This window comes from Coccinella septempunctata, chromosome 3 (genome assembly GCF_907165205.1).
Source record: "Coccinella septempunctata chromosome 3, icCocSept1.1, whole genome shotgun sequence".
NCBI classification, from domain to species: domain Eukaryota; kingdom Metazoa; phylum Arthropoda; class Insecta; order Coleoptera; family Coccinellidae; genus Coccinella; species Coccinella septempunctata.
Window position 1 is genome coordinate 31,975,392 of NC_058191.1, and position 14,402 is coordinate 31,989,793.

General features: G+C 35.4%; 2 protein-coding genes across 3 annotated transcripts; one reads left to right on the forward strand and one right to left on the reverse strand.

Moving 5' to 3' along the window:
• Window positions 1-298: 298 nt before the first annotated feature.
• LOC123309688 (malate dehydrogenase, mitochondrial-like) lies at window positions 299-6,063 on the forward strand. Of its 2 annotated transcripts, XM_044892911.1 has the most exons (5): window positions 301-680; window positions 740-925; window positions 1,628-1,834; window positions 1,930-2,167; window positions 5,728-6,063. In XM_044892911.1, the coding sequence occupies exons 1-5, from the start codon at window positions 369-371 to the stop codon at window positions 6,021-6,023; spliced, it is 1,239 nt and encodes a 412-aa protein (XP_044748846.1). In that variant the 5' UTR covers window positions 301-368; the 3' UTR covers window positions 6,024-6,063. The 2 variants fall into 2 exon arrangements, with proteins under 2 accessions (XP_044748847.1, XP_044748846.1); XM_044892912.1 differs by lacking the exon at window positions 740-925 and having other exon boundaries at window positions 299-680.
• Window positions 6,064-6,605: 542 nt separating this feature from the next.
• On the reverse strand, window positions 6,606-7,651 carry LOC123309667. The gene is made up of 2 exons (XM_044892879.1): window positions 7,504-7,651; window positions 6,606-7,450 (listed from the first exon to the last, which is right to left on the reverse strand). The coding sequence occupies exons 1-2, from the start codon at window positions 7,546-7,548 to the stop codon at window positions 6,668-6,670; spliced, it is 828 nt and encodes a 275-aa protein (XP_044748814.1). The 5' UTR covers window positions 7,549-7,651; the 3' UTR covers window positions 6,606-6,667.
• Window positions 7,652-14,402: the final 6,751 nt, after the last annotated feature.

A 14,402-nucleotide genomic window follows, 5' to 3' on the forward strand; every position in this document is an offset into this window, starting at 1 on the left:
GTTTACAAATGAGGCATTGAATGCAGGAGTATTGAGTGAAAGAAGCATTAAAACCAAATGTTTGGCACTTCTAAGGTTTGATACAGCAAATATTGCTTGTATAAATGCAGTATTTTTGCTGCACATCAAATCAATAAGGATGTGACCGAAATCGTTGAAGAAAGACGAACATAGCTTTTAGATCTATCTGTTTTAACGATCAGCAGTATTCAAAACATTTCGATTTGAAACAGCGATCATCGATGAAGAACTGGTGATTTATCTCTCATGATGTTTCATTTTCGTTTGTTCATTCAACAGATTCCGCGTATATCATGTCATTCTGACAACTCAAAATGTGAGTCATTCAGATCATTACTACAAAAACAATGAACCTATCAAAAATTCCAGTAATAACCAAAATCTTGAAACCATGCTGCAGACATTACTTCAAATATACCTCACCATCGCCTGTGTGTCCTCCAACGGCACCATATAAGTTCACCGTAACACTCATGGACGCATCAACTAATATGGGCCAAGCTTTGGCTCTTATGTTGAAACAGAACTCGCTTGTAGAGGAATTAAGGCTTTTTGATGACAAAGATACCATTGGGATTGGTATGGACCTCAGTGACATTGATACATCCACTAGAATACTTGCTTACACTGGCGAAGAAAATCTCACAGAAGCTTTAACAGTAAGTGTTTGTCCAGACCCCAGATCATCAAAGTTTCAACACTAAATATGAATATTTAGGATACGAATTTGGTCATAAACTGTGGAGGTCATTCGGCAAATCCGTTCGAAAGCTATGAAGATCTATTTGAAAGGAACGCCGAAGACGTAAGGAGAACCGCCATTTACTTGACCGAGTTCAATAGGAATGCAGTTTTTTGTATTGCTCGACCACCTGTTGAATCTTTGGTTCCTATGGTTTATCAGGTAATTTGAGTATTCCAGACTGTCGTTATCATCACGATCACATGCTTCCAATGAACAAAGGCTGGTAGCTTTAGCGGTGCATAACCCTAGCTTCATGTTTCAAGTATATATCTATAGGTCTTCAAGTACACCCGCGTGTGATGAATCTTCCTTTTATCGTGTCCACCAGAAGGAAACTCAAAAGCGCCATGAACTCCAAATAGATATACAATTATATAAACAAAATTATCAAGAATAATTTTATTATCTCAGATACCTATTCGCCAGCTAACATTCAAATTTTGCATGAACCTTCAAAACGATATTTTACAGCAATGAACAATCTTTGAGGAGTAGGTATTGGAAAAATTATTTTTCCAATATAGTCGCATATAGTCGAGCATTTTTTTACTCCGAACTCGAAAACTAACTTTTACGGTTACGGAGCTGCCATATTCAATCCCATCGAATTCTGCCTACCCTGCTGTACACTTTGAAACTCAAAAGCGTAGTGGTGGAAGAGGATCTCAATTCTTATTACAATTTTTTTGAACACATGCCAGCATGTTTTAGGACCCATGCAAAATAATGATTCGCTTGGGATATTTCTGTATGTTTCCTCTTTTGAAATGACACATCTGCTGTTTTTTTAGAAGCTATCCATGATCCTATACCGATAAGCGCTATTCCTAGCTCTTAATGACTTGCCAAAACTGCTTCTAGGAGTATCGTAGGGCAGGGGTGAAAGTACCAGAAGTGAAGATCATCGGAGCTGCAAACTATTATTCCATGAGGGCGAATCATTGGATTGCGAAGTTCATGAACGTGGACGCTTTCCATGTGACATGCCCCATTGTTGGTGGTGCGTCTCCAGAAACTGCTATTGCCGTCATGTCTGGTTCAAATCCAGGAAAAAAATTGACCGATCCGGTAGTTATTTTCCAGCATATTGAATAAAAGTAGAACTATAATGTTCAATTCAACTATAGTTCTGTATAAAACGTTCTGAAATGATGAGTTTTCAGCGAATTCTTAATGCCATTCAAGAAGGTATGGCTTATGGAGAAGAACGAGTACTGGGTATCACGATACATGAGGAAGCGAGCTCTGCAGCATTTGCCCCCGCTGTTGCTGCATATCGCCTGATAAATAAGATTTTGAAGGGACTAAGGGGTGATGAAGACACTTATGACTGCGCGTTCGTTAAACAAGAGGGCCATCTAAAGAAATTTCTGCCTTACATGACTTCTATAGTGAAATTTGGTGAGATAATACTGTGAATATATAATTAATCAATACTCTGGAATCGGTAACTTTATAGTGCTATAGATATTTCCTGTGTGGTGAAGGCCTAATTCTTTGTACAGAAACTGTTCACAAAATGCATTTATTATTGTATTGGGTTATTTTACCCATGGCTGACTATACTACTTCGTTCCACCTCCCAGGTAATTTTCTTCTAGAAAAAATGCCTCGTCTTTTGAGTTACCAAATCGTGCTGCATTTGTTGTTGCGACCAGTAATCGATTTCTGGAGAAAACAGGTGAGGTAAAATGTTCCACTTGAAATTTTCTGAATATTTCTTTGCCTTTCAACCTCTCACCGTTCAATTCATGAAGCACTCAAATATCTAGAACTTGAATTTCAATTTTACGATTTGTCTGGATACAGCTTGCTGTGTCAGTTCACATGATTATTCTACAAGCGCCCCTTGCGTTTGACTCGGATCTTCATCTTTATCCTGATGTCTCGAGTTTTCTGCCTGCATGTCCAGAGGGGAATTTTCTCGGTGAACTTCCAAAAGCATTCGCCGCACTTTTTTCCCATGTGGAATACTCCTCCTGAAGAGACTGATGTATTTCTTATGAAATATTTTTGAAACGTCACATTTTGAAATAACCATTTCAAAGGTTTCCCAAAAAATTTATTTTAAGTACCTACTTAAAAATGAAAAATAAAAATGGGTACTTTAAATTTGAAGCGTTTCGTTTCTATTGCACAAGTTGGCAACATCGATTGAAATATGCGTTCATAATAAAGGACAACATATGAGGGGTTCAGAGCTGAAGTGAACGAAGTCCATTTAGCCTAAATTTGATATGAATGGCTTAGAAGTCGTCTATCACCAATTAATTCAAAAATGACTTCTTTATTTATTATTATTCTTATGTAAGCATATGCTTACATTCTAACCTTTTAAAATCTAAAGAAGTCACTTTTGAATTAATGGGTGATAAACAACTTGTAAGCCATTCATCTCAAAAATAGGCTGAATGGACTTGGTTCACTTCAGCTCTGAACCCCTCATATACACTATCTTGATGAGATAGACAAAGATGGCTGTCTATCAGGGGCTTGACACTTCCTTACCCCCACCCCAAATACGGTTTTTAGTTCTGCAATCAATCGCTATGTGGCACTGCATACGAAAATATATATCATATTCTCCACAGATTACTGTATTCTGACATATTGGATTTGTGAACGCCAACAGTGTCAATGTCAATATGCTTTAATGCAAATTCTTGTTTACAAACGAGATCTTATACGAGAGTAAATTAAAAATACCCATTTATTGAACTCGACAGTTTTATCAGGAAATCAATTTTCTTGTAAGAAATATTTGATTCAAAGAACCACGTAATTATAACATTAATCGTTTATACTTAAACCAATCCAACCAAACCCTTTAAAAATTGTGTTAATGGAAATGAAAGTCAAACTGTGTAGTCAGTTATTAAGCCACTCCGTGGGGTCAATGATGAAGCTCATTTCTCAATGGGGTAAGTATTTTTTGAAACATAATAATACCAAAATTTACTATTTTCCTTTTTAGAAATCAAGCATCCGCTTCAGCTTCACAGAGAGGCTATCGACACTGCTGACGTTATAACTATTCTTGGATGAGTTATTTGATTCATTGAATGTATCCAGAGCTTGGACATCCACTGCGAAACTCTTAAAGAAAACGGTTAGTATTCAAACAGAACACAATGTTGTTTGGGAGCAGGCGATACAAATTTTCAACAGTATTTCATTTTATTGCCCTCGAAAGAAAAGATCCATTGTGGTGCCCACTTTGAAGAATATAGTGACAACATTGAACGCATTCCTTTACCTTACTCAAAAACTGCTCAATGATTATCACTTTAAATATATTCTCACTGGGGCTTTCAATCAAGATTGTTCAGTAAACTTTTTTGGGTACATTAGAGCACATGGAGTAAGGAATACTAACCCAAATGTTGAACACTTTATTTCATCATTCAAAACTTTAGTTATTAATAATTTCATGTCGGTGCATTCCTGGTGATCTAACTGTGAGGAAGATAAAACAGGGAGTCGTTGTTTAGAGACTTTGAAATCTTTCCTGCAGGAAAATATGAAATCCACATAGGTCTTTGGGCAACTAATTTTTTCTTTTCCGAATTATTCATGCATTCTAAGCTTTGGCATGCTGTTTTTGATTTCTATTGCCGACTCCCAACAAACATTGTGTCCTTTTTGGATAATGTTGAAGATTTCTGAACATATAATAATTTCGACCTCATTTCCTATGAACAATATTATTACTGATGAGGATAAATTCAGATGCATACCACCCGACGATATGAATATCGACAAGTGTTACGATCTGAATTGAGCTAGCCAGCTTGTCGATATTCATATCGTCGGGTGGTATGCATCTGAATTTATCCTCATTATTTTATTCATTGCCTCCCTGTTTAGGCGTGATCATTCTTTATTAATATTATTACTGTTTATAATAATTATTGTCTTACGAAGATATGTGACCCTATTGACATTTTACCTCTGCTCATATATTCATTGCCATAATTATAGCTTATGTATTTCCATATTTTTTTTTCCTGTGCTGGGTATATCAATATATGTATATTTTTCATGACAAGTTTTATTTCTCCTTAAAATTCGCCCTAATAATCCATATTATACTATCGACGTCTAAAATACCAGTGAATGGGCTAATTTAAATTTCGCGCCATGCGATTGCAGTTTCCAGTTATACCGACATTTCTCCCGGTTAGTTGGGTGGCAGCCGCATGGGGGCGCTGAGGGCGGGATAAACTGTATTTTGCATCGTAGAACGTGAGTGTCAGATCTATTCTACTCTGTAATCTGTGCTGTCTATGAAATCTGCGACGAACGAGGAGGCTCGTAAAATTTTATGGGATTTTTATGGCCGGTTGCTGGCGGCTCGCCAGTGAGTACGCGACTTATGATAGTTGTAAATCAACAGCTTTTATTTTATAAACAAGCCATTGTTCTTTTTATTTTTTAGTAGGCGCAGTTGCCTAATCGTAAACTAGAAACGAAACGATTTAAATTTTGAAACCTAATATGTATTTGAAGAATGATTTTGAATGGTTTCCTCGGTGCATTTGAAAAATTCATGAATGAAACTCATAATTATTCAGATTGAACTTGCATATGCTTTGATATAACCCAAATTGAGGAGAATTCCCCATTGAAGCTGAAAATTAAACAGCAAATATTGTTTAGCTAACACACAATCTTACATATTCAACACAGTACAAAACAAGGTTTTTGTATGAAATTCGAATATTATGGACTGAGGTCTAACCTCTCTGAAACCACCAAAATTAGCTTCCATTAGGAGGCAATGATATCAGTCAAAGCCATTTTTTTCAAAACAGACAGAACTAATTGGAACTCCCAATTAAACTTATTATATATCTTCCATAAAGATATTTGACCAATAGGTAATTTGTTATTCACGCCATTCAGATATACATTTTATCAGATTTGGAGGCAAATGAATATAATTTACCTTTTTTGTTCAGGAAGACACGGTGTCTACGACACCCATATGCCAGACATGGTGGGAAGTGAGCTCTATCGTTTGAAAAATTCCTATCCAGTTTTGAGAGCTTACATACATTTGGGCGAAAAATATGTTCACGGCGTTCCTCTGCCACCTGCAAAACTACCCTGCAATAGACCTTGCATTCTGACCAAGACGAAAACTGTTGAAGACCAGCGGAATCCACTGAAAGTCAAGATACACAATCCTGCAGATTATGACAAATGCGGTAGAATTGAAGAACGAAGAGACTATGGAGAATCCTGTAATTCATGAGTCGAAGTAAATTCTATCCGCCAATAAATGCAACTTTTCAGAAATATCTGTTTCAATATTTTCAATATTTTTACATTTTTAGTGAGATATGATTGATGAAAAATTCAGTTATGGATTTGTAAAAGGCAGAACAGTCGATAAATATCCACATTTCAGCTCAAATGACAATAATAACTAAATTACGTCCTTTTCTGTTCATATATCCGTTGGTGAGATCTAAGTTACCACCCGACCCTTATTATTATTTCTTTCTTAAGAACTTAAAGGGTGGAGGTTGGAGACTTATTGGGAAATGAAGTAAAATTCTAATCGAAAACTGAAAATCTATTGTGTGACTAATCATAAAGAGTCGTTGGGACCTGAATAAGTACACGAATAGATTTAATTCTGATAAAACAGTTTTCCAAATGCAAAAAAAAATTTGGCCTTTCTCAGAGACAAGGATTTACTATCAATCACTATGTGATCACCGTGCAAAATGAAAACATTTATTGTATTAGAATAACAATGCCCTATTTAGGTATAAACCAACAATAATTATTATTATTTGGATATTTTCACAGGGAAAAATGGAAAAACCTGTTATGGAACAATACTTTATTTGAATAATTTTTGTGGAAAAACATTGGCAATATGTTAATTCTTCATTTAGGTTTTATTTTATTTTTGACTGATTTGAAAATGCTCGCGCTATAAGGTGTTCCACTGAGAGGTCGTCTGTTGTAACCCTTAAAAGTAGATTCTTTCTTCAGGCAGGGTTTTAACGGATAAGAGCCACCCTTGATATAACTACCAGAAGAATTTTTTTTATACAAACGTATACATCGTGGTTGCTGAAAATGGGGCTTTTCTTCTGACTGCTTTTTACTGTTTAATATGAAGGAATCGGTGTGCCTCAAGAATTTAAAATCTTTAGGTTCTTCTACGTTGGTCGTGCTGGATGATGTATCAGGGTCTCGATCATCCTCTGTTAATTCGTCTATTTTCGATAGCGGCTTAGATTGCTTGAACTCCAAAGGACCTGTTTCATTTCTCACTTCTATTTGCTCATTTTTCAAATTATAATTCCTATCCCCTTCACCTCGGGTGCTTTTTTGAGGCTTAACAATCGGTTTATTCTTGTTTTCAATCTTAGCAGTATCCATAAATATGCCATTCTTGTTTGGCTTCCACTGAGACCAATACGTTTCTTCGATTTTGTCGAGATCTAACCTTTTTTGCGACTTGTATTCCATCTTTCCATTGAGTTTTTGAATAGACAACTTCAGAGGATTGTTTTCGAGAAATTGTAGGTAAGTGAATTGCGAATCTGGCTCCAGGAGGCTGTGATCTAATCTGAATTTGTTCGATTTATATATGTCGACACCCTTATTCTTTTCTGGGAGTGATTTTGGTTGGACAGAACGTGTGGGCGAAAATACACCTCCCTGAAAAATTCTCTCTAATCTGGCAATTTAGATTTAAATGGTAATATGCTTACTGTTCTGTTGATGCTCAATTTCGGACGAGCGAATGCTGTAGCCATTCAAAATATACAATATCGTATTGAAATAAGAGAAACTATCATAAAGGAAATTTACATTGACTGTTTGTCAAAATTCGAATATAAGACATACATTCTTCGATCAGAAAAATAGGATATCCATGGATATCAATGAGACATGCTTTGGGTTTAAAACTACAGGAATAAGGAACATAAGTGTGCAAAGATTATAATCTTTGATGAGTGTGATAGGGATGGTCGTTGCATAGCTGACTTAGGTTTCCGGCGCAAATTTTTGCAAATAAAGAAACAAAAGGGTGTATTGTAAAAGTCGACTTTCTAATTAATTCATTGTACATTGAAGTAACTTTGTATTATCCGGAAATTTAAACTTCCCACTATAGAGCAACGAGGCAGCTTCAATAAGTATCAGAAGTGAGCAGGTAGGTAGGTATATATATATCGAATACTCAAAACGATAACACAAATATTTTATCAGAACCCAAGTAACAAAGCTGATATCTATTTTTATCGGGTTCATTCAACTCTTCTTCAGATTAGGTAAAAAGCTTTTTATTTTGAGTTCTGACCATTTAGCAAGGAATATGAATTCCATTTTGTTCTAGGATATTTTCAAAAATATTGCTGAGTCATATGAATCATTCTCAGAATCAATAGATATCCATTCAATTTGAATATCTTGCAATACCAAAACCCTAGATACTTCCTAATGGAATACGTCAGTGCAGTGCATTTTACTCATCCTGAGCATTTTCCAAAAAAATTTATTCGGCCATGCATATATTTGTCAGAAGCATGAATAACCCCAGAATAGATGTAGATATCATCCATTTTTTCATTCTACATCTTGAACTTCTGACAGGGTATATAATACCACACCTGTATAAAATTTTCACTATTTTTAGAAAATATTTTTTGAAATATTGGCCACTCGCATGAAGATGAAGACTCGCAGAACCGATAGATATCAATTCAGACAACACCTTTTAATTAAAAAATGATTTCCTACATTCGTTGTTTTGAGAAATATATTCCTCTTCCAGCTCCGAGCAATTTCAGATAAAACTTTAATAACAATTTTTCAATTTTATTTGGAATATTTCAAAAAATTTTCTGCTCGCATGAGTCAATGTGTGCAACTGACATCTGAAAATACGAGAACTATCGATTATTTAGCGAAATATTCCACCATATATCTATTATATAATAGATATATGTATTCCACTAACCAAATATATACAGTCTTAAAAATTATTTGTGAGACAAATCCTACAATTCGCTATCTATTGATTCACAAATCAAACCTATGTATTTTGGAAGGAAATTGACTCTAACCATTAAAGGTTTCTTCTATGTATCGAATAGAAAGTTTTCACCATATATCAAATGGATAACTGTAAAAGGTTAGATATGTTCGCTAGCACCTGACTAGATGGCGGTGCAACAGAGAAGAATTTTCTTCTGGGGAATGCGCCAATTTTCAAATCTCTTTGATGTCAGTAAATTAGTATTTTTATATAAGGATTCCCTTTTTTGTTTCAATAAATCCAATTGATTTCAATTAAAATTAAGTAGGTATATTTATATTCTTCTCAATATGCTGGAATTGGAAAATCTTAGTCCTTGGAATTATTCTTTGAAATAAATTTTTTTCTACAACCTTAAATGTCTGAATCTTCAGAATGTGATCCACACAGATAATAAACCAAATTTCAGCAGAATATTTTATGAATTTTTCTCTCGCAGCGTTTTTCATAAAAATTAATACATATTTATTGAATTATGCCCACGAAGATATTTTTTGATAAATGAATGTTCTTTGTCTAAGAGCCTGTTTATACCTACACTCAATCCATTGCAGCAATCTGCATATTTCTTCAGTTTGTACGTACATACAAGACGAAGGTTGCGTTATTTCTTCATGTCTGTGTTCATACGTTTAATTTGACTCTACAAACCATCGTATAAAAACTAGTAGTCTGTATACAATGCCCAAACTGCCAGTTTTTGGAAATGACCTCAGATCCGGCTAAAGCAAGACTAAGAGTGACTGCATCCAGTATCCAGCTCCAGTGGATATGATAGTTATCTCATTAGAAGATTTTCTGAAGAATACATAATCAAATTTCCATAGTAATTTCCGAGAGGAGATGAAAATGTCGTAGGATAAAAGTTTTTTTTTCGCCATTTATTGAAAGCCGATAAGGCGAAGCTGGGCTTGAACATAACTGAATTAAATCATTTTTTTCTTTGGCAGCATCGTGTTTCATCTTGTTTGATGTCTAAGCCAGACTCTTTCCAGTAATAATGGCATTCGCGTTTCATAGAGCAGATGCCTTGAAGCGACGAGAAAGGTCACCGCCCTTGGAAGAAAACGTAGCAACTTCTCACAATGCTTCATTAGGTCCAGGGTCCCTTATTGAAACGAGCAATTACTTTTCATTTTTCACTACACTGCGGATCATTTGAGGACTTAACAAGCTGAGCCCGTGCAGAACCTACGAACAAGAGGTCACATGTTATGTTATACAGAGTGAGTAGGTATAAGTTGGTTGAAAACTGGCTATTGAAATATGTCTTGAAATGAATTCAACATGTTTACTCATTATGTAAATAAACTGCTCGTCAAAAGTTGTTCTCGTCAGAAATACCCAGTTTCTTTATGGAATATCTATACGTAGAGTTTTTAGGTTATTATAATAAGATTTCAAAGAATTTATGTACTCACAGTATCAAAAAAACAATAGTTCAAAAATCATAAAAATTTTACGAGAAACCGGAATTCTGCCATAGTTCTATTTAGCTTCATACAAGTCATACAAAGTATGACCTCCAAGACATAATTAACTGCTTGGCATCTTCTCTGTGCGATATTTACCAAGTTATTGAGAAAATCCTTCTCAATTTTCTGCCAAAGTTTTGGCAAAAGGTCAAGGGGCTGTTGAAGCGTTTCAGGCTGAGGTCTGTGGGTATCAAGAGCTCTTTGTGATTGGTTGACAGCGTGCTCGATTAGATTCAAGTCAGGGGATCTTGGAGGTTATGCCATATCAGAAATACCTTGTTTTTTTTTTAGCAGGAATCATCTGGTGGCCTCTATATGGCAGCGTATTATCTTCCAGAAAAACGAAATTTTCGCCAATAGCTGCGTGAAACTATGGTAGTACTCCATTGATAACATTGATATTGAGTTGCCATTCTGCAAGTGCTAAGAGGCTGTCTTCTCAATGAAAGAGTTGAAAAACTGTCTTCTGCTAATGTTGTACCACGTGGTTTACTACTACTGGGCCTTTGACGATATAAATATCAAGAAGCGTTACGATCTGAAGTAAACTAGACAATTTGCCATCCTAAGGACAACTAAATGAATAAGTATATTATGTTATGTTATGTTGAATGGATAACAAAGAAGAGCAGATGCTGACCATGATTTCGGTCTCATTTGACTTCATCAGGGCAACACAGCTTCTTCTCCGATGGAAAAAAGCTTGGAATTGATGGACCCTAATTAAATACTGGTAGTCGCTTCTGAATATTATCGAGTAGTACTTGAACGCCATCCTGTATGAATTCTTCGGTAGAACGTTCTTCAGTTAGAACGTTAGAACAGGACAGTGTGTTTGAGACCTTTAATTGATGTGCAAGAATAAGTTTTAGAGGAAGAAGGTCTGGGTTTTAAACAAAACCACTCTCTCAAAAACAACGCCAACCGGTTTCAACTTTATTTTAAAGTCTTCTTCAGGGCTCTGAAATGGACAAAGATGTTATCTAACAATGACAAAACGATAGCCAAAAATGCTCGATAACAATGTGAACCACAAATAAACATCCATAAAAATATATAACTTACAGTTTCTTTTCAATCATTACTGAACAAACATTTTCCACAACACACATGTAACACTGAGATCAACTGTTCTCCAGTTAATTGTCCTGACGATGGCAAATGGGCTAGTTCCATTCAGATCGTACCACTTGTTGATATTCATACCGGCGGATGGTATGCATCTGAATTAATTCTTATTATTATATTCTTTTCCTTCCTGTTAAGACGTGATCATTCCTTCATTACTTGTTCTTGTGTTCGACCAGCCTGAAACATCCAAAAGGTTGTGTTAGCATCGTCATCGAATAAAACGTCTCTTGGCACAATACAAATTTTAATTGCTTCTAGCTGTTTTTTTCTTATTGAAAACGAATTACAGATTGACGGGAAAATCATTGAAATGTTCATTTCTGATACACAGAGACAAACGATGATTGAACTTGTTAACGATGAACCAGAAGAATTTTTTATTACCGTTATAAGTTTTTGCAATTGAAGAAAATATCAAGATTATACGGAAAATGTGAATCTTCGGAAAACAACAACTTCAAGTTTTAACGAGTAGTTTAGTTACATTGACAAGTGTCTACATTTTTACAGATTATCCTATAAAGAAAAATGTATTGATACTTACTGGACCAGAATAATACAAACAGAAAAATGGAGTGACGTGATTTTTAAATTGATGTGCGTCTTGAAATAAAAGAGCTAACCTAGGATTATTCGAAAGTGATACAGTAATCGATTTCAATTTCCTTCTGGAAAACAACTGAGGCGAATATGATATAGGATGAGGAATATCTGCTGGTTTCCGTTTATTCCAGTAATTTAGGGTCGATCTATCAATACATCCTTGATCCGTTAAACGTGATCAGTCACGCACTCTCTATTACGATTTTTCGAACACGCGAAGTTAGAACAAAGTCCGGATATAGTTCAACGGAATTATCTCAAAACTGCAACTAACAAACACATTAACAACGTGTTGGCGGTTATATGTGAGATCCAGCTAAAACTTCGAGCGCTGCCTCGCCTACTGATGGTCTAAAAGTTAGCCAATTTGGAATCGGCCTAGAGCAGGTATTTAAAAAAATATTATTGCAAACAGCAAAACTCATGTTAGTGATGTCAGGTGCTAATTGACGAATGCGCGAGATGAAATTAATAAGATAAATGAAAAAGGAGGATTATGGATTTGAATGCTTTTCATTAACCTGGAACACCTACGAGAAAGATATTCAGGAGATGGATGAGACCGATGGAGAAAACTTATGGTGGACAAAAATGCGAGAACTAAAAAGCCAAAGCTATCTAGGCTGCACCCGGTAAGTACATATGTTTATTCATTTGTAGATGAATCTACGAGCAATTGAGGGTTTATTATAGAATTGAAATATTGTCTGTCCCTTTCAATAACCCAATTCTTCAATTCATTTTTTAGACTGGGCCATCTTCTTGTCAACGAAATCCTGTATCCGGAGCACATAGTAGGTGCTCCGCCGTCAAGTGCCACACACTGCACTGTGCTGATGAGGGACAATAATCCCGAAACCGATCTACAGTTTGTGTTGATATGTTTCAGCCTCTCTGGGGATTCATGCGCTGATCCATGACTAGCACGCGTTAATGGGGCGACAATTCTTGAATTGTCGTCTCCATTTTAGATGCCAACGAAGTAAGAGTACTGATTGGCTGTCTGGCTGTGAGAATATTTTCTCTCTATGGCGGGGCCAGATAGGAAAAGAACCTCTGGTCTATGCGTTTGCCTGCTTTAAGTATTGATACTTTTTATTTTTGGTTCCGTATTCTGTCTCCCTCATTATGATCTTTATTTTTGGAGCGTTTATGTAAAAGTAAAATCTGCAGCACAAAAACTTGAAGGGGATTCATAACCCTGATCCCCATTCAGCTCAGTAGGTTTCTTTACTAAAGTAGAAATAAAATTTTGAGATTAATTGAAGAAATAATGGACACAACCCTTAAAAACATCGTTAAATTTCCTAGGTTTGTTAGGTTATTTCATGAAATTTTGAAAATTCAATTTCCGATTGATGATGATCGTGAGTTGTTAAACTTTGACGAAACTTTTATATATTATTCATGAAAAATTTCAGAAATCTTCTTCGCTCTTATGTGGAAACAAATTATTCGAACATTGAAATGATTGAATATTTATGAATGAAGTGGTTCAAACTGGCGAATGCGTCGGTTGTACTAAGACACTTCTGAATAGGCGTTAGATGTGAAATTTTGCATCACCAGACGGAATACAGGGAAGTGGAATTTGGAAAATGTGAACCTTGAATTATTTGATTGAGGAATGTGAACAAGGAAATGAGATGATTCTTATTTGAATGGTTAAGGAACAAAAATAAATAATTATAATAAAATTTAATTCGGCGAACATCTTTATGTCGCTTTGAGGTTCTGAAAATTCAACGAGTTGAGTGGACAATCATTTTCCTCTCTAAAGAGTTCACCTAGGCCACCATGATTTTGGAAATGCATTTTTTTTTAATAATTCAGACATACAATTATGAATCTGAACTTGACAATTTTTTAGACCTTCCATTTCTTCGAAAACCTTAGACCTTTCAGTGGAAATATGAACTAATATTTGCGTTTTCAGAAAAACCTTCATTGACGTGTTCTTAACGATCTACATATTCGTCTGAATTCTTGATATTTCTAATTCAAAACCTTCGTAAAATATTAAAACACAGCAAATGGATGAATGAAGCTGATTCAACGGAATAATCATTTATTCCATAAGAGGAATGCAAACTATTCCTAGACTGGTTAAACGGAGATTAATGAATAATTCAGACACACTTACTTCAGTCTTCCGATACTAATGAAACGACTGGCTACGTCTATTACCTTATAGTCGAATAATCCAATATTGATCTTTATAACTGTGGTGGATTACAATCGACAATGAAAGCTTGCTCATCATTATTAAATGAATTCGGCAAAGCTTGCAAATCGATGCAAATGATGCTTCTTTTCGTAATTTTTATGAATTATGGTTTTTCTGGAGGATTCGCAACTG